The sequence below is a fragment of the Ctenocephalides felis genome, unplaced genomic scaffold, assembly GCF_003426905.1.
Source record: "Ctenocephalides felis isolate EL2017-DRISC unplaced genomic scaffold, ASM342690v1 CF-g0.4_SCAFFOLD_01604, whole genome shotgun sequence".
NCBI lineage: Eukaryota > Metazoa > Arthropoda > Insecta > Siphonaptera > Pulicidae > Ctenocephalides > Ctenocephalides felis.
Window position 1 is genome coordinate 40,126,443 of NW_020537758.1, and position 27,765 is coordinate 40,154,207.

General features: G+C 29.0%; 3 protein-coding genes and 1 pseudogene across 4 annotated transcripts; all 4 read left to right on the plus strand.

The window, feature by feature from the left end:
- Nucleotides 1-3,535: 3,535 nt before the first annotated feature.
- On the plus strand, nt 3,536-5,695 carry LOC113372516 (annotated as a pseudogene).
- Nucleotides 5,696-6,838: 1,143 nt separating this feature from the next.
- LOC113372753 (tubulin alpha-1 chain-like) lies at nt 6,839-8,955 on the plus strand. The gene is made up of 3 exons (XM_026613096.1): nt 6,839-6,975; nt 7,378-7,600; nt 7,743-8,955. Exons 1-3 carry the CDS (start codon nt 6,973-6,975, stop codon nt 8,870-8,872), a joined length of 1,356 nt encoding a protein of 451 aa, XP_026468881.1. The 5' UTR covers nt 6,839-6,972; the 3' UTR covers nt 8,873-8,955.
- An 850-nt stretch (nt 8,956-9,805) lies between these two features.
- Nucleotides 9,806-12,222, plus strand: LOC113372930 (protein FAM49B-like). Its single transcript, XM_026613265.1, has 4 exons — nt 9,806-10,384; nt 10,563-10,788; nt 10,886-11,206; nt 11,688-12,222. Exons 1-3 carry the CDS (start codon nt 9,938-9,940, stop codon nt 11,188-11,190), a joined length of 978 nt encoding a protein of 325 aa, XP_026469050.1. The 5' UTR covers nt 9,806-9,937; the 3' UTR covers nt 11,191-11,206; nt 11,688-12,222.
- A 5,961-nt stretch (nt 12,223-18,183) lies between these two features.
- LOC113372373 (splicing factor 3B subunit 3-like) lies at nt 18,184-25,657 on the plus strand. 2 transcript variants are annotated; one of them, XM_026612693.1, is made up of 18 exons: nt 18,184-18,286; nt 18,424-18,718; nt 18,808-18,960; nt 19,346-19,555; nt 19,838-20,048; nt 20,297-20,429; nt 20,715-20,845; nt 20,913-21,070; nt 21,255-21,431; nt 22,000-22,151; nt 22,453-22,608; nt 22,782-22,937; nt 23,000-23,708; nt 23,786-23,988; nt 24,153-24,317; nt 24,476-24,773; nt 24,965-25,227; nt 25,427-25,657. In XM_026612693.1, exons 2-18 carry the CDS (start codon nt 18,490-18,492, stop codon nt 25,565-25,567), a joined length of 3,645 nt encoding a protein of 1,214 aa, XP_026468478.1. In that variant the 5' UTR covers nt 18,184-18,286; nt 18,424-18,489; the 3' UTR covers nt 25,568-25,657. The 2 variants fall into 2 exon arrangements, with proteins under 2 accessions (XP_026468478.1, XP_026468479.1); XM_026612694.1 differs by lacking the exons at nt 22,453-22,608; nt 22,782-22,937; nt 23,000-23,708; ... (3 more) ...; nt 24,965-25,227; nt 25,427-25,657 and adding an exon at nt 21,827-21,865 and having other exon boundaries at nt 22,000-22,133.
- Nucleotides 25,658-27,765: the final 2,108 nt, after the last annotated feature.

Below are 27,765 nucleotides of genomic sequence, written 5' to 3' on the forward strand. Positions count from 1 at the left end.
TTAAGGCAACTTAACCAATCCAAATTGAGATGTTATTTGAATAAAAAGTTAATTCTTTAGTATCTGTATCAGATTAGTATAGAGTTTGAATCACGTTAGATTTATGTCGGAATGAAGTTATAATCTATTAGATTTAAACCAGTCCCTGTTCGAATCAAGTTAGAATCCTGTTAGGATCAAATCGGAATCTTATTACACCAAATTAGATTCTAGTCGGAATCAGTCAGAACCTAGTTAGAATATGCTTAGAACCAAGTTCGAATCTAATTAGGAAACAAGGTGAAATCAATTTGATTCAAGTTAAAATTTTCCAAATCGTATTACAGATTTTTTACACAACTAGAGAAGTTTTATAGACTACTCCTTAGGTTAGTTAATAACCAAATTATATTTGAAATGTCATCTGAAAAAGAAAATGCAAATATTCAAAAGAATATTCAAAATATTTATATTTATACTTAGATATATTTTTTAGCCTATAGTTCTATTCACATTATTAATATCTTAATTATATCAAAGTTCTAAAAAAGTATAAATGGTCAAAGTTTGCAATTTTTTTTATATGCTCCAAAATAACAAATTTAAAAAATAATTTATATATTATGAATATGAGAAGCTCCAACAACTAACTTTAAACCAAAATGAGGCAATTATAATTATAATATAATTATATAACTATAGTAATCCTCGTTTTAAGTATACTATAGGAGAAAGTCAATAGTAACCAAATTTAATATGAAAATTCAATTTTACACGGCACAAGGCCGAGCCATACATTTTGTTTTACAAATATTTGAACTGACAACAAGTGAAACCTTCCGAAATAAGTTAATTTGTCTTAATTTGTTATTTGTTTCGCAATAAACACGAACTTTGAAACTATATTACGGAACAAATCAATAGATTGTAGCGAATCTAATCTTCGTTAATTGATACCCTCATCAATAATAAAGACAGTAATTGATAAAAAAAAAAAATATCATAGCATCAGGTCCAATCGAATTTTAAAAGAAACATTATGCGATACTTGTTCAGAAGTAATAGTAAAAAATATCAAAAATTTGGATTTGTTTTTATTTTAGATTTTTAGACAAAAGTGCGCTTGAAATATCCAGATCGTTCGTATTATTTTTTTTAAACTTTTGGGTTATTTATGCCAACAAAGATTTGTTTTGGTTACATTTGTTGCTTTATATAGATATAAAGATATATATATATATATATATATATATATATATATATATAAATATTAATGTATATATTGATATATTTTCATACGTTTCTACATGATTCATGGTCGCTTAATTTGCTCATAATTAGTTCTTTCAATAGCGCTAATTTGAAAAATATGAGCTTGAGCATTGATTTTAAAATATGGTATGAAATAATTATAATAGGATATATTTATATATATATTTATACAATGAAGATATATTTTTATATATTTTAATTGTAGTTAAAGTAATTTTAGCAATGGTATCTTAAGACATTGATAATTATCAATTGCCCCACGGGGTTTATTAGCTAATTATTAAATTATTATAAACTGTTACAAAAAACAAATTACATTTTTTTGTTTCCTATCTGCTATTTTACCTTAGATTAATCAACAATATAGAATTATAAAAATATATTTTAGTGATTTGTATAATTATTATAGATAATTATAATATATTTTATTAATTTATTATATATATTTATATATTATGATATTATTTTTTTCGGACAATAAACCACCTATTATCAAAAAATTATTTATTTAATATTTTTGTTTAAATATTTTCTGAATATGGGATGTCTCCTTCTTTGGGATTTTTCAATGAATGGAGACTCGACTATATCCGGAAACGAATAGATTTTAAAATAAACTTTTGAGAAAATCATGATTTAATTGATGTTAAGGGCATATTTAGACTAGATACTTTGTAATATTTACAAATCTACAGAAAAGCAATTAAGTATATTTATTCTCTTAAAACACTATTTTATATACGCCCGGCATAGTCATTTCCAACTAAACTAAAATTGCATTTACAACATTTAACGATGGTACCATCTAACCATTTGTATTTTTACTTATACTACGTTTATGTATGTATATAGTGTGTATGTATATACATATTTTATATTTTTGCCATGCACTATACTAACAATTTTATTTATATTATTTTTAAAGCACATGAAGGACTGTTTATCCGCGAAAAGTTTATGTATGGTATTATAAAGCCATAATTGGGAGAATTGGGATAAAACTCTAAAAATATTATATAAATTTATGGAAATACAAATTTTGAATGAAGTAATTGTAAAATATATAATACTATAATTTAAGGCACTTCTATATATTATATATGTATTTTTTCATCAATTGATTTCTTCTAAACGCATAGGCCGGTTTAATGGAGTTCTTCGTGTGAGGATAAAGTTGAAATGCTAAAAATAATCCCTGTACTTATTATTCTTGAAAATTGAAACTAACAATGTGGAGTTCATATGCAGAGATATATTTATACCAAAAATATATTTTGTTTCAGGGAAGATAATAAGACGATCAGACCCATATATCTACAATATCGACGATCAGACAATATGAATATATTATGTTCTGTTCTAATATTGTCAAAGGATCAGACTTTATTTGGAAATATGAATGATAGACTTGCCCTAAAATTCAATGTACATTTTTGGATAATGTCATTAATTGAATTTTTTTGTGATCTATATTGAGATATATTGATAATTCACTAATATAGCAAATAAGCCTTTATAATTATTATTGAAGTTATTGTTAATTTATGGAAACTGTGATTTGGTTGGATTTATCGTCATATAAATATCGTACTTTTATAAATGAAATTATTTTCATATTTTGCTAATGATATCTGCCCAAAGTAGTTTATCTAGTGCAGGTGCCATTTATATTGTCTAGGGCAGGTGCTGTACGTGCCGTTAAATACAGACCCTCTCATGTAAAGCAATAAATAATAATTTACAAAAAATAAGTATATTATAATAAAATTAATATATTAACTAGTACTAATACTTTATAAAAATATTCGAATGATCTGCTTTTATTTATGATTAGAATATAATATATATTTCATACCCAAGAGCAGCAAATATATTGCTACATGCCAAAGTTAATCACAGATTTTTTAAATTTAATACATAAAATTCATGAAAAAAAAATAAAATAAATTTATTATAACTTTGTGACTACATTTACAATTACAATTAGATATACATATACATCAATACATCATGCATATTAGTATACTAATTTTTGATCAATTTGACAATTATTAATTGTACATAATTATGCATAAGTATAAAACTTATTAAATTGACTATTTATACAGTATGTACATGCATTAAAATATTTCTAAGTTTCCAAAATTTTTGATTACTAATATTTTCTAATTTCTAAATATTTTTGAAAATGAATATAATCCACCCCTATTCTTTCTCCTTTTTCCCGTTTACAAATGTATATAGTCATCTCTTTCCTCAAGTAGACTCGTCCGGGCGTTGGCGCTCATATAAAGAAACGTCCATCTTGTTTTACTTTATTCTGTGAATTCGTTTTCGAAGCATCATAACTTGCTTAGCAAACGATTTGCAATCTGGTCATATTTTTAATTTATCAACTAGTCTATAGTGTTTGTGACATTTCTAATACATAATTCAAAATGGTAAGTAAAATATTTGATTAAATTTAATTAGGTTTTGTTTTGTTAAAAGTAAGTAGGAAAGTTTGAGCGGCCGGCATTTTTAAACTTATCAAACGCTAGTATTTATTGTTGAAAAAATAATTATTTGCAGATATGAATTGTTAAAATGGTTTTTTAAGGTATTTATATTTATGCTTTTCAAAATTTCTCTTACTTTGAGAAATGCCGCAGTGTCACGCAACTGCATGGTACCGATAGGGGCCATATCATATTGATTTTGTTGTCTGCGGCATATATTTTCGGTTTCTAGGGCGATACAGTTTATAGAAGGTCGATAGACAATTATCATTATCAATTATTTTTTAAATCTTACATTTCATATTATAACCTACCATTTTACTGAACTTTTAGCAGCCATGTAAGCATTATTAATTTTCACAGATTCTACTTACAATACTGTGTCTTTCATGTTATAATCCCGAATTTGCCTTCTGTTTTTTGATTAATTGTATTTTTCACTTCAGCGTGAATGTATCTCAATCCATGTTGGCCAAGCTGGTGTTCAAATTGGAAATGCCTGCTGGGAGTTGTACTGTTTGGAGCATGGAATTCAGCCCGATGGTCAAATGCCATCTGATAAAACCATTGGGGGTGGTGATGACTCTTTTAACACCTTCTTCAGTGAGACAGGAGCTGGCAAACATGTGCCACGAGCCGTCTTTGTTGATTTGGAACCAACTGTCGTAGGTTAGTTGAAGTTACTAGCATTATATATTAAAAGTCAATAAAACACCTTGTATGTTTTATATATTTATAATACAATAAAATTATTACTTGAACTGCAACAAAATTAATAGATTTTTTACTTATCTAGATGAAGTGCGCACTGGAACATACCGTCAATTATCCACCCAGAACAACTGATTACTGGCAAGGAAGATGCTGCCAACAATTATGCTCGTGGTCACTACACAATTGGCAAAGAAATCGTTGTCGTTGATGTAGTATTGGACAGAATTCGAAAATTAGCTGATCAATGCACTGGTCTACAAGGTTTCCTCATTTTCCACTCTTTTGGAGGTGGCACTGGATCAGGATTCACCTCTTTGCTTATGGAACGTCTGTCAGTTGACTATGGAAAAAAATCAAAATTGGAATTTGCTATTTATCCTGCACCTCAAGTTTCAACTGCTGTTGTTGAACCGTACAACTCTATTTTAACAACCCATACCACTTTGGAACATTCTGACTGTGCTTTCATGGTAGACAATGAGGCTATCTATGACATTTGCAGAAGAAACTTGGACATTGAACGCCCAACATACACTAACTTAAATAGATTGATTGGTCAAATTGTATCTTCCATCACTGCATCCTTACGATTCGATGGTGCCTTGAATGTTGATTTAACTGAATTCCAAACCAACTTGGTGCCATACCCTCGTATCCATTTCCCATTGGTAACTTATGCTCCAGTCATATCTGCTGAGAAGGCCTACCATGAGCAACTCTCTGTTGCTGAAATCACAAATGCCTGTTTTGAACCAGCCAATCAGATGGTGAAGTGTGATCCTCGTCATGGAAAATATATGGCTTGCTGTATGTTGTACCGTGGTGATGTCGTCCCTAAGGATGTCAATGCTGCCATTGCTACTATCAAGACCAAGCGCACCATTCAATTTGTAGATTGGTGTCCAACTGGTTTCAAAGTTGGTATCAATTATCAACCCCCTACAGTTGTGCCAGGAGGTGATTTGGCTAAAGTACAGCGTGCAGTTTGCATGTTGTCCAACACCACTGCTATTGCAGAGGCTTGGGCTCGTTTGGATCATAAATTTGACTTGATGTATGCTAAGCGTGCATTTGTTCATTGGTATGTAGGAGAAGGTATGGAAGAAGGTGAATTTTCTGAAGCTCGTGAAGATTTGGCTGCTTTAGAGAAAGATTATGAAGAGGTTGGCATGGATTCTGGTGATGGCGAGGAAGAAGATGGTGCCGAGGAATACTAAATATGATTTTGAACCATGTTTTTAATGTTTTTAAATTCAAATTGCATTCCTTGCACATTTCAAAAATGCTTCAAATAAAGCTCACTTCACTTCGCAAATGAATCTTGCATTTTTATTTATATTGTATGAATGTTTTTATAAACTATCAAACTTGAGATTATAATGTTCTCTTTAAACATGTGAATGACATGAGGTCTTATGTGTAAATTCATATGTATATAGACAAACATACAAAAAATGTAAATATAGAATATTTCAAAGTGGTATAATTTTGAGTAATAAGACTTACAAAATTATGACAATCGGTGGATTAGAATGATTAATGAAAAGATTGCCCAATCTGCTAACTCTTCGTTATTATTATAATTTAATAATTTACAAATATTAATTCTCCATTATTTCAAAAGATCTCAAATTAAATTGAATACCAAAACATAAATGCATTTGTAAAAATGCTTGTGGTATATTTAAAAATTAACTAAATAACTTTCATTTTTAACAAATATTAAGATCAATTTTTTAAGAACAGTAGCTTTCATACTTTGTCCTACAGTTCTTGATTTAGTAGTTTCTTAATCAGATGTATATTTGCAAATAAAATGCAAAAGTTATAATTGATATCTGCATATATATCAAATTTTATCAACAATTGTAATATTTTATAAATATATTATCTAATAATAATATAGTATAACAGGTATTACAACTTTAATTTGATAAACAGTACAGTTTCATAAAGCCAAGTTTATTTATTAAACTTTTAAATTCATAACAGGCATTGAAATTTGTTGTGCCTTCTCTCTGTATAATTAATACTATTTTTAAAAGTTATTCAAAAGTGAAATTTTACGAAATGAAATCATTCCGACATTCACCATTTTCAGTATGAAGCTATATAAATGAATAAATTCTTAAAGGGCATAAAAAATAAAAAGAGAGACCAAAACGAGTATCATTAATAGATCTACAATTTTGAAAGAGAAAAAAAAAAAGAAATCAAACATGAACATAAAAATAAAATATAAAATTATTTATGCGCGATTATCTGACTACTATTTATATAAGATAATAAATTCAAATTTCAAATTTTTGGTCTCCCCTAGATAAAAGTAGTTCACACACTGCACACTTGATCAAAAGGGGAGCTAGTATATAACCCTAGCCGGCGGCATCCATCTTGTTTAATTTGTGAGTTCGTTTTCGAAGCGTCCTAACTTGCTTAGTGAACGATCAACAATTTTGTCTTTATAAATTGTTAAACAGTGTTTGGTTTGCTAAAAATCTAGTTCAAAATGGTAAGTGTAATATTTATTTGATTTTATTCATTAGGGTTTCTTGCGTTGCGAAATTATTTGAGCAGTCGGTATCGTAAAATTTAAGTCTTAAAAACTGTTCTTAGTGAGTGGTTTTTCGTAGATAGTTTTAAATACGTATTTAAAGAAATGTGTATTTATGTGCAATTATTTTCATTGAATTATATCGGAGTGTGACTCATGTGCATGGCACCGGAAGGGAGGTGTTATATTGATTTTGTTTTAAGAGCCAGATGTTTTATAGCGGGTTACTAATCAATAATTGTAATAGCACCTTTTAATTTATGCTTTGCTCTTAGTACATGATGTACGGATTGTTTCCAATTTTTAGCAATTCAATCAGATTATCAAAAATCTTATTTCTGAGAATGTTTTTTTTCCTAGCGTGAATGTATCTCAATCCATGTTGGCCAAGCTGGTGTCCAAATTGGAAACGCCTGTTGGGAGTTGTACTGTTTGGAACATGGCATTCAGCCTGATGGCCAAATGCCATCTGACAAAACTATTGGAGGCGGTGATGACTCTTTCAACACCTTTTTCAGTGAGACAGGGGCAGGCAAGCATGTGCCACGAGCTGTCTTTGTTGATTTGGAACCAACTGTTGTAGGTTAGTTGTAGGTTACTTCTGTATAAAATTCAATTTTAATTGTTACAAATGTTCTAACAATTAAATGCTAATTATCAGAATATATTGAAATTCATACAGCTTACTTGAACCACAACCTTAATTTAATCTTACCTTGCTCTAGATGAGGTCCGCACTGGAACATACCGTCAATTATTCCACCCAGAACAACTGATTACTGGCAAGGAAGATGCTGCCAACAATTATGCACGTGGTCACTACACAATTGGCAAAGAAATCGTTGATGTTGTATTGGACAGAATTCGTAAATTGGCTGATCAATGCACTGGTCTGCAAGGTTTTCTCATTTTCCACTCCTTTGGAGGGGGCACCGGTTCAGGATTCACCTCCCTGCTCATGGAACGTCTGTCTGTTGACTATGGAAAAAAATCAAAATTGGAATTTGCTATTTATCCTGCACCTCAAGTTTCCACTGCTGTTGTTGAGCCATACAACTCTATTTTAACAACCCATACCACTTTGGAACATTCTGACTGTGCTTTCATGGTAGACAATGAGGCTATCTATGACATTTGCAGAAGAAATTTGGATATTGAACGCCCAACATACACTAATTTAAATAGATTAATTGGTCAAATTGTATCTTCCATCACTGCATCCTTACGTTTTGATGGCGCCTTGAATGTCGATTTAACTGAATTCCAAACTAACTTGGTACCATACCCACGTATTCACTTCCCATTGGTAACTTATGCTCCAGTCATATCTGCTGAAAAGGCTTACCATGAGCAACTCTCTGTTTCTGAGATTACAAATGCTTGTTTTGAACCAGCCAATCAGATGGTGAAATGTGATCCTCGTCATGGAAAATATATGGCTTGCTGTATGTTGTACCGTGGTGATGTCGTTCCTAAAGATGTCAATGCTGCCATTGCTACTATCAAGACCAAGCGCACCATTCAATTTGTGGATTGGTGTCCAACTGGTTTCAAAGTTGGTATCAATTATCAACCCCCCACAGTTGTGCCAGGAGGTGATTTGGCTAAAGTACAGCGTGCAGTTTGCATGTTGTCCAACACCACTGCTATTGCAGAGGCTTGGGCTCGTTTGGATCATAAATTTGACTTGATGTATGCTAAGCGTGCATTTGTTCATTGGTATGTAGGAGAAGGTATGGAAGAAGGTGAATTCTCTGAGGCTCGTGAAGATTTAGCTGCTTTAGAGAAAGATTATGAAGAGGTTGGCATGGATTCTGGTGATGGTGAAGAAGAAGATGGTGCTGAGGAATATTAGACAACTTCAAAACATGCTTATAAAATTTTTGAATGAAAATTTTATTTGCTTGGCAGGTCACTTAAAATAAAATTACTTTGCAGTCTTACTTTTTTTTTTTTATTATTAAGTTAATGTTTCAGGTTTAAATAATTATCAAAAAACCTATTTCAAAAAGTGTTGATATTGAAATGGAGTTAGTTAAATAAATCTAACTCAATTTTTGAATAGTAGTAGTAGAACATAATTCAACATATGTTTCACTTTCTAGGGTTGCAAATATCTTACTTAAATATAATTTATTTATTTATTTGAAATTAATAATTAATTTCTGGATATCTTACATCAATAGTCAAAACATTGCATTTTAGCCCAAATTGCAGTTTATTAATTCATAAATTGAGTAATTTAATCAAGCTATGTCATTAAACTAATTTTTCATTCTAATTTAAGCAGTTTACTATTTATTTTGAATAAATTCTAAAGGGGATGAATATAATTATAATGTGGAAAACATTAAGAGCGAACTTAATATAGTCTTCTTTTATCTATGATTAAGAGTACAAATCAAAATAAAAATTTTAACATTTCAGTTTGTTGATTAATATTAAGTATGCAATAAGCTGATTGTGTTTCTTTGGACTGTAGATAATAATTTATTTAATAAAGCATAATTGGTCTTTAATTGTTCCTTCTATTTAAAACAGGAAAAAGTATTTCTATAAGATACGATCTTTACACGTTTAAATGTCAGGATTCAATATGATTTGCAGTTGAAATCTAAGAAATCATTTTATTTTTGTGAGAAAAAATATTGAATTCAAAATGGTTTAAAAAGCACTCGTTTAAAATTTAGTTAAGCTAATATTCAAACCAAATGATTATAGGTTCCTGTAATTCAATTGCTATCAATCGATCAACTGTCATTTCGTTGCATGTGTTTGATAAGTCATTTTTAAAAATCAATTATTTATAGATCTGTATTTTAACTGTTGAATCCAAGATAAAATGTGCAAATTCACCTTTCATTTACATTTTAAAACTGTCGTGTTCAAACAGGGTTAAGAATGTAAATTTATTTCTGTCATGGGAAAATCATTGAGTCTTTTAACAAAAGAAGAATCAAATTGTTGTACCCCTCAAAGATATGAATTATTTCTTGATTTCGAAAATGCTGCCCCTACAGACATCGAGAAAGAAGTGTATTTTGAAGTTCAAAAAGTGCTTTTGGCATCAGATTCCATTTTAGATGAAATTCAATGTTACAAAGGTGCTGGAAAAGAAATTAGAGAAGCTATTGCTGAACCAACTCCATTGTTGCAAGAGAAAGCGTTATTGGTAGTTGTGCCTTTGGTAGCAAAATTGAAAAAGTGTTTTGATCATTCACTTAAGCTCGAAAAGGTTGTACCTAAATTATTGGGGCAGTTAGTAGGGGGCAAATTAACACCAACACAACATTTGGAAACACAACAAGCGTTGGTGAAACAATTAGCCGAAATTTTGGAATTTGTGCTCAAGTTTGATGAATATAAGGTAATTTAGTATATGATACACAAATATTTATGTTTCCATATATGCAAAAAACGCTATACTTGATACCAATAGCTTACATTATTATTTCTAATTTATATTATGACTTAAGAAAACTAAATAAATGAATTATTAAATTTGCATGAAGTTATGATATCACATCATATAAATATCTTTTCAGATGAAAACTCCAGCCATACAGAATGATTTTAGTTACTATAGAAGAACTATACACCGACATCGAATGGATTTAACACTAACAACTGATATAATGTCCTCCGAATTAGCAAACCGAATGTCGTTGTTTTATGCTCATCCCACCCCAATGCTAAAAGTTCTGAGTGAATCAACTACAAAATTTGTTGCAGACAATTCAAATGACATAGAAAATACAACAGAAACATTAGGCACGTTGGTGAAAATGAAACTTTATAACTAGAAAAAGACCATATAGTAAAATTGTCTAATGAAATATTAAATTTGTAATCTTTTTATTCCTTGCAGGAACTATGGCTAAAGTTTGTCTAAGAATGTTAGAAAAACCAAAACTTGTTTGCCAATTTGAAAGAGAAGAAACACAGTTATTAGTCTTGAGGGTGATGGTTGGATTAGTCATTTTATACGACCATGTACATCCAATCGGAGCTTTTGTAAGAGGGTCTCATGTTGATGTGAAGGGTTGTGTCAAGTTATTACAAACGCAGCCTCCTTGCAGAGCTGAACCTCTCTTAAATGCTTTAAGATACACAACTAAACATCTCAATGAAGAAAATACTCCTAAAAATATTAAAAACTTGCTAGCAGCCTAACTGATGTTATGAATGGGTGAGTAGAATGCTAACATGCTCATAACTTCAAATATAAAAAGAATTAGTTTTTATTTGCTTTTTGTTTAATTTTCTTGGCATATAAGGTTTAATATGTCATGTATGATTAATAAAATATTAATCGTTTCTAATTATGTAAAATATATCTATTATAATATAGAAAGATAATTAGGAGGTAAATTTATAAAGTTTACAAATTTTTGCTCTTAAAAGCATTCGTTTTTTTATTCGACAGAGAGTCACATTGAAATAAATTCACTAAAAATGTATTGGAAAAATATGGTTGATGTATATTTTCAAACCATCATTAATTTGATTTGGTTGTTTACATACATCAAATATCAAATGTAGAGAAAACTAGTCAAGCATAGAATATTATTTTATTGCATAATTAAAGGATATATTAAAAAAATATATATTAATTTTACTGTTGATATTTATTTTGTTCTATACTTATTTTAATCATACTCACTGCATAGACAAAATTCCACAATATATATGAAGGCTCAAATGGCACACACAAAAATATAAAAAGCAAGTGCAAACAGTATTCAATTTCAACTCCACCAAAAGTATTTAATTGTTATGGGATAATGAAATCGCAAATAGGTGATTTGATAGGGATAAATGTTGAACCAAATATAAGAAAATTCTATTGAATTGATAACATTTCAAATTAAATGAAAAATAATTCTGTTCTATGACACATCTGAAATTTTTATATTTATTTTAATTAATGGGTACAAACTCTATGAAATCTAGATTACATATAAGTAAAATGATTGTTAATTTAATACATAGTTGTATCATATTCGTTATGAAATAACAAAACGTAAAGTAATAAATAACCCAGCCTTAAAATTAATTTTATTGTTGATTTGAATATAATCAATAGATCGATAATTCTAGTCGATAATTAGATTATTAGTTTAGAAAAATTAAACATTTAGTAAAATATTTATTACGGTTTATATGACTAAAATAAAGTTAATTGTTTGCTTCTTCACAAAACAAAACCCAAGATCAATTATGTATTGTAATGATAGTTCACTTTTCCTTACATTTAACATTAGAAAATCATCTCATGTAGATAAATTATAGAAAAAAATTGAATAGGATACATATTAATATTTTATTTCAGTTTATTTAAAACTTATATTACTTTTTTCCTTTTTTTATTGAATAATGAATAAAAGTCGATCATTTTGCATATTTTTAAATTTTTGTAATAATTAAATGAGGAAGTGGATTTTTTTATTAGACATTATTAGAATATATTTTTGAATCCAATGAAATTATAATAAAATTTAATAATAGTCAAATGAGTAATTTTCGGTCAACTCTGTTCATATTACAATCAAACTTTAATTACAGATTATTGTTGTAATTTAAATTGAATTGATTACAAAATGATATATTGTCAAAATATTTTCAGTTTTATTGGGAATAAAATACGTATGTGATATAAATTATATTTTGATGATTTTTATCATTAAAACCAACGAAGGAATTAAATTGACTCATTATAATGCATGACTAGAAATAACTCCGATTATTACACTGCCATTTGAAAGCGTTGTACACTAAAAGAACATTTTAAAACAAAATTTTTGTATCAAAAAATTTAGTGATGGTTAGTTAAATTTCCTACAACTAAAATAACGAAAATGATGTATTTTTGTTAATTTTATGTAAATTTTTTGACTTGGACTTGTTTTAATGGGCTGTTTATTCTACCTAGATATAAACAATAATCAAGGGGGGAGTCCATTCATTTATCTTAATAATAATTTTATTTAATAGTTACGTAAATTCTATGAAACATTTATATTCATTTCATTCATTTATAAGTTGCCATTTTTACGATGCAATTTTCAGAATATTAGTTATAAAAATAGTTCGAATTTTTAAATTGGTATATTTAATAAACGAGCAAGGTAAATGTGTCAAAATTTTTTAGAGTGTCTTTCGGATTATGATATTCAAAAGTATATTTTTTAAGTTTTATGTGATTCAATTGATAACGATAATAATGTGATAACGATATAATATTACGAAAATGATAAATTTTGAAATTTATTTTATGTGAATGATATTATTAGAAAATAATTTATAATGCCCAATTGGTGTTTCATTGAATGAAGTAATATTGTTATGGAAGCTTTTAATATTTTTAATTGAAAATAATAATATAAATTAATAGTATATATTTATAGGTAATATCAATGATATATATTTATATTTTGCATTGTATTGTTATTGATTGTGATATATTTATTTCATTATATTAAATATTTACTATACATTATATCATAAAGTGCTAATAAGGTTATTGAACATTTTGGAATGCACACTAATTTTACTCGGATAATAATAATTGAATCTAATATTGAATAAGTAGTTCTGATAATGTAGTGGGACTTATTGTTAATAAATTATGAATGTTTTTGTTCCTATAGAATGAAATAATTTTAAACGAAGTCATACAATAATGTTTGGCTATTGATAAACATTGCATCTTCAAAATAGTAGTGTTAAAAAAAAATCTCAAGATGTTCGATAGCCTCGCTGTTATGATTGATGCACATTTTGTCTTTTATATTATATATATATATATATATATATATATATATATATACATTAAAATTTTATATAAATTCTATGTCAAAATTTTATTTGCCAAACTGATGTCTCTGCACAAATTGATGGTAAAAGCTTTATATAACATACTTATATGTATTTGCAATATAATTATGGTATTATATATATACTTTATGTATTTACGAAATTGATTATATTATGCTGTAACATTCATCTTTTATTTCACGCCTTTTTCAAGCCCTACGTTCTGGGCACTTATTTCCATTTCTCCCAAATAGCTGAACGATAAAATAAACCCAGTGAACATTTATTATATATTTTATTATACTTATCCAATTATATGATTGTAACAAATAACAACAAAAACTGATTAAAAATAACACTTATTTATACAATAAAGAGTAACAAAAGCAAGAAATATATATGAGCCAAAATTATTTGATTAAGAATTTGCTATAACAAATGCAGCACGAAATCAAATTATATCATAATGAAATATTTTGCTTACATTGAATGTATATTAGCACTTGAAGCGGTATTGCGGTCTCAGTAAAAGTTGAGCTTTTTAATTTTTAAGCAAAATGATGTACTATGTTATATGAAATATTTCTTACAGTCGATAATTACGGTCTTAGACCCAATGTGGACGATTGATTTTTTTTAATAATAATTAGCACTATTGATATAAATTAATAATTAATTAATATATTTAATAATCATCATCATCGTCATCATCTCCTTCGTCATTATGGTGATAACTGTGGTCGCTATTTGGTGAAGTGTGAAGGTAAGAAGTGGCCTTATGGTTACTTTCTTCATATTCTTCGACTTCGTCTGAATTGCCTCCATCTCCTCCAGATAAATTACCAGTTCTATATGAACTATGACTTTCGTCGCCGTCTCTGTGAAACAAAAATTATTAATATCTTCTATAAAAAGCAAAACAAATGATAAGAAAAATAAAGAACTAGGAAGAATAAGAACTTATACTTTTTATGTATCAATTACAGAAAAATTATATGGATTGTATAGAGAAAAGTAATAAAAAATCACAGGAGCCGAATGAGGGGTTAAAGATTAAACGTTAAACCAAATCAATTTGATACACGATTTTTTAAAATTAATATTTTTATTCAATGTGTCCCTTTACGTCCCTTTACGGCTTACAAGTTTAAATTACCCAAATTTATTAAATGACCTTAACTGGACAGTTGTAAATAAAATAGAGAATAAAAAAAAAAAAAATTTATCAATTCAATTCTAAATTAAATTAGCATTTTCCATATCAATTTCAATACTCACCCTACATGATCTTCGGTAACTTCATAGCCTTCTGTATAAATAGCCTTTTTCTTAGGTTTGTCTTCATATGAACGGCTTTCGGAATATTTAGCTGGGAGAATTAGTTAGTTATTAAATTTAAATTAGAAATTAAGCTAAATAAATTACGACTAATAAATTTTTAAAACCTATAAATTTATAAATCTTTCTTGATATAAAAAAAAGATCTCTACTGCTTTTTCATCTGTTGTTGAGTTACTACGGAGGCAATTTTTACCTACTAATTATAAGCTGATCTTGGTAAAATTTATCTAATCTATACAAGTGCATTATTTATATAAATTATTTAATATTTTATTTATTTTTTATATTGACCCTTAACAATTTTTAATAGTCATATATTTCTCATTCTCGATGGAGTTTCAAACTATAGACCAGTCATTTAAGGTTAAATTAGGTAAGAATCTCGGAAATCTAGATACCCAGCTGTAAGCCTGTAAATACTTGTATATTGCCCTAAAAGTTTTCTCAAAACCTACGTATGGTAAGGTGTACGCAACATAGGTAGTTTTGAGACAACTTTTGGAGTGCAAAATGCAAGTATTTACAGGCTTACAGCTGAATATCTCGAATTCCGAGGTGAACTTACTATAATGACTGGACTACTATAATTTCCAGGTTTATTCTATCCATGTATATTAACTTAACAAATTGGTATTTAGTTAACAAAATAACATTTTGCATGTTTATCGTTTATATTGCGAATATTTCTGTTAATAATTTGATAATAAAGAAAATGTTTTCTACTTACCTCCGCTATTTTCTGATGTTCCTTTTCCGTTGTGGGTTTTCCCTTTATCGCTATTGTCGAAGGAATAATCGTCGCCGTGCTTTTTGTGGAAGCTGTCGAAAAGCTCGTAGCCGCGGTTGTGCTTTTCGGACTTTTTGCGATGATACCCAACATCGCCTTTGTCGTCACCTTCATACTCTTTGTAATAGTTCTTGTCATTTAAATCTTCCACCTAAAAATATTTTTATTACACTTATAAATCAATTTTTATATATATCATATATAATATCATTAAATTCGGAGTTAACATTTCTCATAATTTTCTTTATTAACTTTATTAACTTATTGCCTACTGTGGTGGCCCAAGGCGACCGCTGAGGTCCTCAGAAAGCATCCATTTTTTTAATTATTTAAATTTTGTGTAAATTTTATCATTACTTGACTAGGTATAAATCTCATTTACTCATACATTAGTTTAACTACAATTCGGTTCATAAATAAAAGAGTATCGGTTTATGTAATTTAATAATTTATTGCGACGTGTTTAAAGATATCAAAATTATAAATATTTTATAAAAAGATTGAAATTAGGAAGCTTGGTGATAAGCAGGAAAAATCATTGCGATAAAAATTAATTCGTGACATTAATACAAATAGACTAGAATATACGTTTTTAAATCACTTTTTCTCTTTTTTGCATAGATTTATTTCCGATCAAAATAATATAATTTTTTAAGACAATATGCTGGGACAATATGCACTTTAAATCACAGAAGCAAGATTGGATTTGGGTTTAATTGCAAATTTATTTAATTGATTCTATTTGTTGTGTTTTATTTCACTCAAAAATGTGATATTGATGTTTTATTAATGGTTCAAATTAATATTGAAATTTAAAAAATGGAAAACTTAAAATCAGTTAAAGTGTAATTTAAAAAAAGAACAAGAAATTTATATATATTATAATGATAATATTCTATACATTATATATATAGAATCTAGTTTAAATTGGGGCTTTTGTTGTTGAGAATACTATTTTTATGCTAATGATGACATTATTCATAAGATTTATTTATTTATTATTTATTTTATTAAAAATACGTAGAGTGATCTCAGAATAACAAATAATAGTTATTCAAACTTTTCAATTTTGATATAAAATATAATATAATAAAGATTCTAAGTAGTAGATACCGGCGGTAACTAAGTATATTTTTTTATTGCAAATGTTATAAATTTATTATTTTTATATAAATATAAATATATCTGGATGATAATGGTTTTATTTTAATTGGGATTTCTTATATATTTCTATTTGTGTATGGGCAGTGCAGATATGCGGCTATTTCACAGTTTAATAATAATGTTCATAACATATTTTTTGCACAATTTTATAAATCACAAATAATCATCAAACCTCAGCAGCGGCACGAACAACTCTTTTCGAAAACACATCATCTTGAGGTAAACTATTTATCAAATTAAATGTTGAATAAAAGCATAAAATCAAAATAATTTTAATATCCATTTTATTTTTATTCTCTATGATAATATGTATCACGTACTAGTAGTTCCAAATATAAATGATTCGAAATATTTAATCCTCATTTTATATGTGTTTTCAACGATATAGTAGTTTCAGAGAAAGGGGATACAAAAAGTTCATATTATGTAAATTTTGTAACATATATTGAAATATTCAATCAACCGTTGTAAAATAGTTATTTCCTTATTTTTTACTTCAAATGAAGTAGGGCGTAAAGTTTATATCTATGGACCAATGCATATTAAGTGGAATTTTGTAAAGATTTCATTTTAAACAATATCACATATAAAACGATATATTTCATAATATTAAAAATATTCTAATTATCAGTTTAGTAAAAAATATATTAGTCTAAATCTGTGGATTAAATTTTAACATAACGGTTTTATCATCCGTTAATTAGATTTTTTTCAATTTATTATTATTTATTTAAATAATAATTTATATTAATTGTAACAAATTATTCGACCCATCACAAATCGACAATTCCCCAAATTCGGCAATTTAAAAAAAATTAATGTCTGATTTGTTTGCTTCCTACTTGCCATTAAATAAATATGAAATATTAAACAAAAATATATATATTCTTCATAAATTATGTATTTAGGCGATTGTCTATGAATTAAATGAAATAAAATAAAACATTATATCGAATTGATTTTCCCGCGTCAAAAATGTTAAATCTCGAATAAATATTTTCTTATCGGGCAATATTTTTTCATGTAGTAAATGACTCTTTAGTACATCGGCCATTTATTTCCGGGACGCCTTCGAAGCTCATTCGAAAAAGAATTATTTTAACTAATTAATCACAATTTTATTTGCGTTTAATACAAACATCGGCTGCATTCGATACCAAGGTAAATATTTTCATAGTATAATATAAATTGTAATACTATTATTTTACGAAATTAAATATTTTTTAATGGAACTCCATCTTGTTTGTTCTCATCATGTTTTTTTTCCAATGTGATGACCCCCTCTTTGTTTATTGTAGAATGTGGCCGGCGTGGAAATAATTGAATTTCAAGGTGTTTTGTAACCTCGATTTTGATCTTACAAAATGCATCTTTATAACCTAACATTGCAAAGGGCTACCGGGGCCACTCATGCGGTCCACGGTAGTTTTTCGGGAACCAATAAAACGCAAGAAATAATTATTTCGCGTGGCAAAAGTTTAGAAGTTTTGAGGCCCGACGTAAATACGGGAAAAGTACATACCTTGCTTACAGTGGAAATATTCGGCATTGTGCGATCTTTAATGTCCTTCAGGTTAACCGGAGGAACTAAAGGTAATTTTTATATACTTATCAGTATATAGCGTGCAGTATTATTTGCTTTGGTAAATTGGCAAAACCTTAAATGCTATTTTATATCATAGATTACATAGTTGTTGGTTCTGATTCTGGTCGTATAATTATTCTGGAATACAATGCTGCAAAAAATACTTTGGAGCGTGTTCACCAAGAAACGTTTGGCAAATCTGGATGCAGGCGCATTGTTCCAGGACAATATTTGGCTATTGATCCTAAAGGTAAGCATGCAAATGATTTCATTCCTATATTACATACAAACTTTTGTTCTGTGCAGTACAATACTAATTCATTTCTCCAGTTCTTTTTTACTTTATAGATTTATTTATAGTAAAATTTAATTTTGTTTGCTCTAATAACATTATGTTGAAATTTCAAATGTAGATGGTTCATTATCTCTTAGTTATGCACTTTAGGTATCTCCAGAATTTAGTACTTTTATATATATTCTGGTCGTAAAACTGGTGCTATAGTAATATGTGTATCGTTGGAGCACTCATCATTTTTACAGTGTTCCCTGGTTAAACACATTACAAACATAATACACTTAAAATATTTTTACTTCAGATAATTTCAATCATGTTCTAATATAAATAATTTTAATAGGACGTGCTGTAATGATTGGTGCTGTTGAAAAGCAAAAGTTGGTTTATATTTTCAATCAAGCTGAGGGACGTTTAACAATATCATCACCCTTAGAAGCTCATAAATCCAATACATTAGTATATCACATGGTTGGTGTTGACGTAGGATTTGAAAACCCTATGTTTGCATGCCTTGAAATTGATTATGAAGATGCTGATTCAGATCCAACAGGTACATTATAAAAGATGTTAAAGTGCCAAAGTAAATATATAATCATAAAATAATGATTCAACACTCTTTTAAAATATTTGCACTATCACCCGCAACAAGTTTAGATAGCTTGTATTGTGTTTATTATCTAGTGCTATATCATACTATTGTACTCTGAACCATTGGGATACTCATTTCCATGTGTATAACACTCTGATATGAGTTCAACAAAAACTATTTTGCAATAGCCTTTGGATTTGAAATTTTTCTATTGTGTTATAAATCATATTAACATCGTTTTAGGTGAAGCTGCCATGAAGACACAACAAACCTTGACATTTTATGAACTCGATTTAGGTTTGAATCATGTTGTTAGGAAATATTCAGAGCCACTTGAAGAACATGCAAATTTTTTAATTGCTGTACCCGGTGGTAATGATGGTCCTTCTGGTGTGTTAATTTGTTCAGAAAATTATTTGACTTATAAAAATTTGGGAGATCAACATGATATAAGGTAATTGAATATTTTTCAAATTTTGTTGCACATTCTTGCTTGCACGAACGGAACTGTAGTTCAGATGCATAACTAATGTGCAGATATCAAATCAGCTTGTCGCCTTCGAATACAAAGAAAAATTTTGATTTGAAGTGAACTCAAGCAGAAACATTTTTCAAGTTACTAGTAAGAATCCTCTTACAACATACTTAGTATTTCAGTATACTTCTTAAGTATACTTTTTAAGTTCTTTAATTTCATTTTAGGTGTCCAATTCCTAGAAGAAGAAATGATTTAGATGATCCTGAGCGGGGAATGATTTTTGTTTGTTCTGCTACACATCGAACCAAATCCATGTATTTCTTCTTAGCACAAACTGAACAAGGAGATATTTTCAAGGTACTTAGGCCAATAACATACATTACATCTCAAAGATTATTTACAAACATTATATTCGTTCTGATATAATTATTGCACTTGTTGGTATCTCCAGCACCTGGTTCTTATCACGTTCTGGTCGTAACAACTGTGCTATATAAAGATGTATGTTTAACAGAAACTTCAGAATAATTTCTGATGTATTGTTTAAATAATGCATGACATATCTTAGCATTTAATAAGCTAACTTTGCTTTTCTTTTAACAAATATCAAATTTTTAAAATTATTTGAACTATTTTTTTCAGGTAACCTTAGAAACAGATGAAGATGTTGTAACAGAAATCAAATTAAAGTATTTTGATACAGTGCCTGTAGCTGCTTCTTTATGTGTATTAAAAACTGGATTTTTGTTTGTTGCTTCAGAATTTGGAAACCAGTAAGTAAATACTTTTATTCGATACATATTTGACAATATTCATGTATTAACATGAATGACTTTTTAGCTACTTATATCAAATTGCACATCTAGGAGATGATGATGATGAACCTGAATTTTCTTCTGCAATGCCACTTGAGGAAGGAGATACATTCTTCTTTGCACCAAGACCATTACGCAATTTGGTTATGGTTGATGAAATGGAATCATTATCTCCAATATTAGGTATTCAATACTTTCATTAAATAAACTAAAAATACAAAATATTACTTTACCCACATGATGATAAACAAATAACATATTTGTAGTGATGATCTACTCTTGAACTCTCTCACTGAAGCTAGTTGCTATATCACTCATTTCATCTTAATTTTGTTCAGCTGATATAAATTTTTAAATTACTTTTTAGCTTGTGAAGTAGCTGATTTAACAAATGAGGATACTCCACAACTTTATATGCTTTGTGGTAGGGGTGCTCGTTCTACAATGAGAGTTTTGAGGCATGGTCTTCATGTAACTGAGATTGCTGTATCAGAATTACCTGGAAATCCTAATGCTGTGTGGACTGTTAAACGCAAGACTGATGGTAAATAACATCTTAATTGAATTTAGTATTGGTTGAACTACAAATGGGGCACAAATAGTTCACCTAATACCTTTATATTATAAATATTTTGCAAGATTAAAATTTATGCACATTCTTGCTTGCACTATGTGGGTTTTAACTAGATGCATAACATATGTGCAAATAATAAATCAGTTTGTCGCCTTTGAATACAAAAATTATTTTGATTTGAAGTGAACTCAAACGGATACATTCTTGATTTTTTTTTAAATACATTTAAATTCAGTCGTTTGCTTACTTTCAACACACTAGAATTTTTTTTTATAAAATATAAGCTTTTTGTTTATTGGCTGTTAAAAGTCAGAATAATATCCCTGGTGTGTTGAAATCATTCAAACGCCAGTTTTTACTTTCAGAATTGGTGAATCTGGTTGGCAAATGCAGTTTGAGCTAAGGTAAGATTCAAGAATATTGCGGAAGCCATTAGGGAAAATTGAAGATCTGTTTAGAATACTCAAATTAAACTCTTTTTTCATTAAACCCTTTTCTGTGTTTAGTACAACTTCAATTTTGTTTCTGTTTCTTGCAGACAAATATGATGCATACATAGTAGTGTCTTTTATCAATGCTACATTGGTGCTGTCTATTGGTGAAACAGTAGAGGAAGTAACAGATAGTGGCTTTCTTGGTACGACGCCAACTTTAAGCTGTTGTGCCCTTGGCAAAGATGGCTTAGTTCAGGTGAGGTGACAATTACCTTAAAGGATACTCATAATTTATTTTTTCATACTATTGTGCTCATTGCATTCATATTTTATTTCAAATTACTTTGAGGTTTCAATGTTTAATGTTGTTCAAAACATTTGATAGTAATTTTTTTTGTATCAATACTTAAAATTGTGAGTATAATCTTATGATGAATTATCTGTCCGTGTTTCACCTGATTGACAGTGATTAAACTTCAGTTGCTGATGATTCTGTGACTTTCTTACAAATATTTTCACTTATTATCCCATATTTACTTGAATTTTTATATATTCAGATATATCCGGAAGGCATGCGTCACATTAGGGCAGATAGAGGTGTAAATGAGTGGAAACCTCCAGGGAAGAAAACCATTGTCAAATGTGCTGTTAATCAACGCCAAATTGTTCTTGCATTGTCTGCAGGGGAATTGGTCTACTTTGAAATGAATCAAGTTAGTAATATTAGTCCTCATTCTTGAAATACTCCTCCACTTACATGATGTTTATTTGCCTTAGGACACTTCTGATTAATTTATGCAGATAACATACTTATACTGAGCTTATTTTTATTATTCAAAATTAATTTTAGTGGTAATCTATTAGTATTAATTTATTCAAACTTTAGTCAGGTCAACTAGATGAGTTTGCTGGAACATTGGAATTATCAGCTGATGTTTCATGTATGGCCTTGGGTTCAGTTCCTCCAGGTGAGCAGCGATCTTGGTTTTTGGCTGTTGGTCTAGCTGACAACACTGTTCGGATTATTTCATTAGATCCATCTGTAAGTTTATAATACAATGTACTTAAAAGTATTGACTTATTAATTTTAATTTATTTTTTAAGGACTGTTTGTCGAGCAGATCTATGCATGCATTGCCATGTCCTGCTGAATCTCTTTGCATTGTTGAGATGGGGTTATCAGATTCTTCTGAGAATGATAAGAACATAAATAGTTCTGGTTCTTTATATCTCAACATAGGACTTCAAAATGGTGCATTATCCAGGATTGTTCTCGATCCAGTTTCTGGAAACTTGGCAAATGCTAGAATTCGATATTTGGGTACCAGACCTGTGAAATTATTCAGAATTAGAATACAAGGAAATGAAGCCGTACTTGCTGTTTCAAGTAGATCTTGGCTCAGTTATTATTACCAAAACCGCTTCCATTTAACACCTTTATCTCATGAAAGTTTAGAATATGCATCAGGATTTTCAAGTGAACAATGTCCGGAGGGCATTGTAGCTATTTCTACTAATACTTTAAGAATTATTGCCTTGGAAAAGCTTGGTGCAGTTTTCAACCAAATTTCTTTTCCTTTACAATATACTCCTCGTAAATTTGTCATTCATGAAACGGGAAGATTAATAATTGCTCAAACTGAACACAATGCCTACACTGATGAAACTAAAAAACAAAGAAAAATGCAAATGGCAGAAGAAATGAAAGAAGCTGCTGGGGCTGAAGAACAAGAATTGGCATCTGAAATGGCTGAGGCTTTCTTAAATGATGCTTTACCTGAAAATCTTTTTTCTGCGCCAAAAGCTGGTCATGGCAAGTTCAAAATATTTTTTAGTATTTAGTAAAAAAAATCATGAAAATCAGAGTTACTATTTTTTTTTTAATTCTAGGGATGTGGGCTTCACAAATTTGTATCATGGATGTAAATGGGGACATTATTTTCACTCATTGCTTTCCTCAAAATGAAGCAGTGACTTCTATAGCCCTGGTAAAATTTGCTGGGCATAATCAACATAGTTTAGTTGTAGGTATTGCAAAAGATCTACAATTGAATCCTCGAATATGCAATTCAGGGTTTCTAGATTTATATAAGGTGAGTTCACCTTCGCTTTACATACCAAAGTATTTAACATGATGTTTTTATGCCTTAGGACACTTCTGAAAGTTATGAGTGATTAATTACTTCTGAATTTCATATCAATTACAATATACTGATTATATTTAAACAATCAATTCTAACTGATCAAACTATTACAGATTGATAACGAATGCGCTTCTTTTGAATTAATTCATCGAACTGAATTATCTGAAGTACCTGGTGCGTTATGTGGTTTTCAAGGAAGACTACTGGCTGGAGTAGGCAGGATGTTACGAGTTTATGAAATTGGCAAAAAGAAGCTATTGAGAAAATGCGAAAACAAGGTAACACTTCACCTTCTATGTAATTAATGTATTAACTACAGGATGATAATTGCAAACTGAATTCCTTGATTAAAAATCCTGCAGTACTGAAAAGAGATAAATTAATTTACTATATGATAGTTATTTATTTGTTAATAAATTCAGTATTTTTATTTCAGCACATTCCAAATCAAGTAGTGAATATACAGGCTGTTGGACAGAGAATTTTTGCTTCTGATGTTCAAGAATCGGTTTATTGTATCAGATATCGCAGAGCTGAAAATCAACTCATAATATTTGCTGATGATACCCATCCTAGATGGATTACTGCTACTACCCTACTTGATTATGATACAGTGGCCACTGGTGACAAATTTGGCAATATTGCTATATTGAGATTGCCACAAAATGTTAGTGATGATGTTGATGAAGATCCAACTGGGCACAAAGCTTTATGGGATCGTGGTTTACTAAATGGTACAATTAAACTTTTTACATCCTCAAACATTTAAAGTTAGCAATAATTTTTCATGTGATGTGTTATCAGTCCGTGTTTCACCTGATTGACAGTGATTATAATATTCTGATACTGATGAATTAAAAGATCATATTTTTAATATTACTTGTAAATGAGAAATGAATTATGTTTAATTGATTATTTTTTCTAGGAGCTTCTCAGAAAGCTGACACTGTAGCAACATTCCATGTGGGCGAAACTGTCAGTTCTTTACAAAAATGCACATTGATTCCTGGAGGTGGTGAAAGTTTACTTTACACAACAATCAGTGGATCTGTGGGAGTTCTGGTACCATTTAGTTCACGTGAAGATCATGATTTCTTTCAACATCTTGAAATGCATATGAGAAGTGAAAATCCACCACTTTGTGGAAGAGATCATTTAAGTTTTAGAAGTTACTACTTCCCTGTCAAGGTAATTATTGATTTTTCTATAATCATAACTAAAAAATTTTTACTTAATTTAAAATCAAATGATGTTTAATACTTCACATGCTAGACTTATGATCTGACATGATTCTGCTTTTATTGTATCTGATAATTAATAGATGATATTAAAACTTCGTTTTTAAATTTTATTTGCAAACTATGTAAACTTTTATCAATTATTTCAGAATGTTCTGGATGGTGATTTGTGTGAGCAATTCAATTCCTTGGAGCCAGCGAAGCAAAAAAGTATTGCTGGGGATTTGGAGCGGAATCCTAGTGAAGTTTCTAAGAAATTGGAAGACATAAGAACGCACTATGCTTTCTAATCTTATTGTCGACTTTTGTACTACCTTACTGTGTTAACAAATGTAATTTTTGTCTACATTTTGAAACTATTGTATATATTAAATTTTAATAAACACTTCAATTAATTTTGTGTAGATTTTATTTATGAATTCTCCATAATACTAAGTTATTTATTGGTTAAATAAATCATGTCAAATTAGACAAGTGTCTAAAATAGTTTAATTTAACTTAAACTGCATCTTAATTTTGGTTAACAAGATATTAAATAAAAAATTAATAATCATTAATGTGCAATTTTTAATTACATAGCTGCTAATTGTATCAATATAACAGTGAACTTAATTTATATGAAAAAAATAAAATTAATAAACATCTTTCATTTAATATTCATTATATAATAAACCATTTTAATTTTTATTTCAAATCTAAAATATATTTATACAAATATATCAACTTCCCACAGCATATATTGCACTCTTCTTTAACACTATTCCTACCGACATTTCATGTTTGCTATTCCTGCCGCGACCGGTCAAATGACCGGTCATGCAAAATCGGTATTTTTCAGTATTGAATGAAGAGTTAATGCTAGTTTAAGAGTTTATAAATACAAATACAATATATTTCTTTTATTTTATAATGCGAATTCTACATTTTATACTGTTTTATCCAATTTTTCACGATTTTTTTTCTTAGAGTGTATTTTCTGCACACGCATTTTTTACGTTTTTGGCTGATTTTGTTTTCTCTATCATTTTTCTAAAGCATTATCTGGAATAGTTTCTTTTAGGGAATCTGTTTTGTACTTGTACTTAGTTGATTTTTTTCTGAATTCTTGTTGGAACTATACGACAAGTTAATTGGAATAGAAAGTTCCTGCCTTGTACATTGTCTTCTCGTAATTTCTTTATGTAACAACAATGGATTTATCCTGAATAAATCCAAAATAATGTAAATCCTTGATGAATTCTCTCTAAAATTCATAGTTTACCAAATGATTTCTGACTATTTTATGAATGGCATCTACACCAGTCCCGACGCTAATACCAATTGAAATAACTCCCGTATTAGTGTAATTTTTTCAACATATGTGTATGTAAGTGAAAATTAGAATCTTCTTTCTTATCTTCCAAAATTGTAAATATTATTTGAGTATTGAAGTCTTTGATTTTTCGTTCTGCCAGTATTTATAGCTGTTATATTGCTTCAATTGTACCTACCATCAGTTTTCTTTTACTAAAAGTTTAGCTATATGTAGGATGGTAAAAACGTTATATATTTTTTATGTCGAAGCGATTTTGATAATACGGTTTCATCAGTTATAAATCTTCAAAGAATATCTCAGTTTGCTACGTATACTGGATGGTTAACAAAATTTTACACCCCATTTGTGCGATTTGCAGGGCATAATTATATTTACATCGTATATTGAACGGTTACTAATATTTATACGTTTTCCTAAATACTATTGAACATATGTTGAATGAATTTACACCTTACCTTTATTGAAAATATATGTTTGTCGATAGTAATACGTAGTAGTACATATATAATTCTAGGGAACGAGTCCACAATTATATATAAATCTATTATAAATTTGTATGAACGATATATAATTGTGGACAGGGTTGAATTTGGCGGAGATTTTAGTTCGCATCGAAGCCACCGAGTTCAGAGTAGCGCTAGCGTCTATGTCGTCATAGGGAAAGAAATATATGCGCGCGTGCATTTAATATATATGTAGTGGTGATATGATGAATACATTTTAGGGATTCCATCGCCAAAGTGTCGACAGTATATAGAGAGATAGTTGCGAGCGCAGACAACTCCTCGAAAATTTGAAATGACTGTACTAATTTTATTGAGGAGTCCATGCTTTAAATTAGGAGAAGAATCCACGGATTTTTCACTAAGTCTTTGTGGTTTATTTTCAATAAAAATATTCAAAGGTATCTATCTAGAAAAAATAAAACTAGTGGGGTGTATGGCCATCGTGCCTTAAGGCAAACTTGCTGGAACTTCCCGTACCGTAACGAAATGTTCGAGAAATACTGAATGTTTAAAAATAGATATTCTAAATATTGTAAAATTGTCTAATATTTATAAGAATTATATAAACTGAATTGCAATTTAAAATTATTTGTTTAAGTTATATTAGAACTTTAGTCAGAATAAAAATAAAATCTGAATATTTTCGATATATAAAAAAATATATATA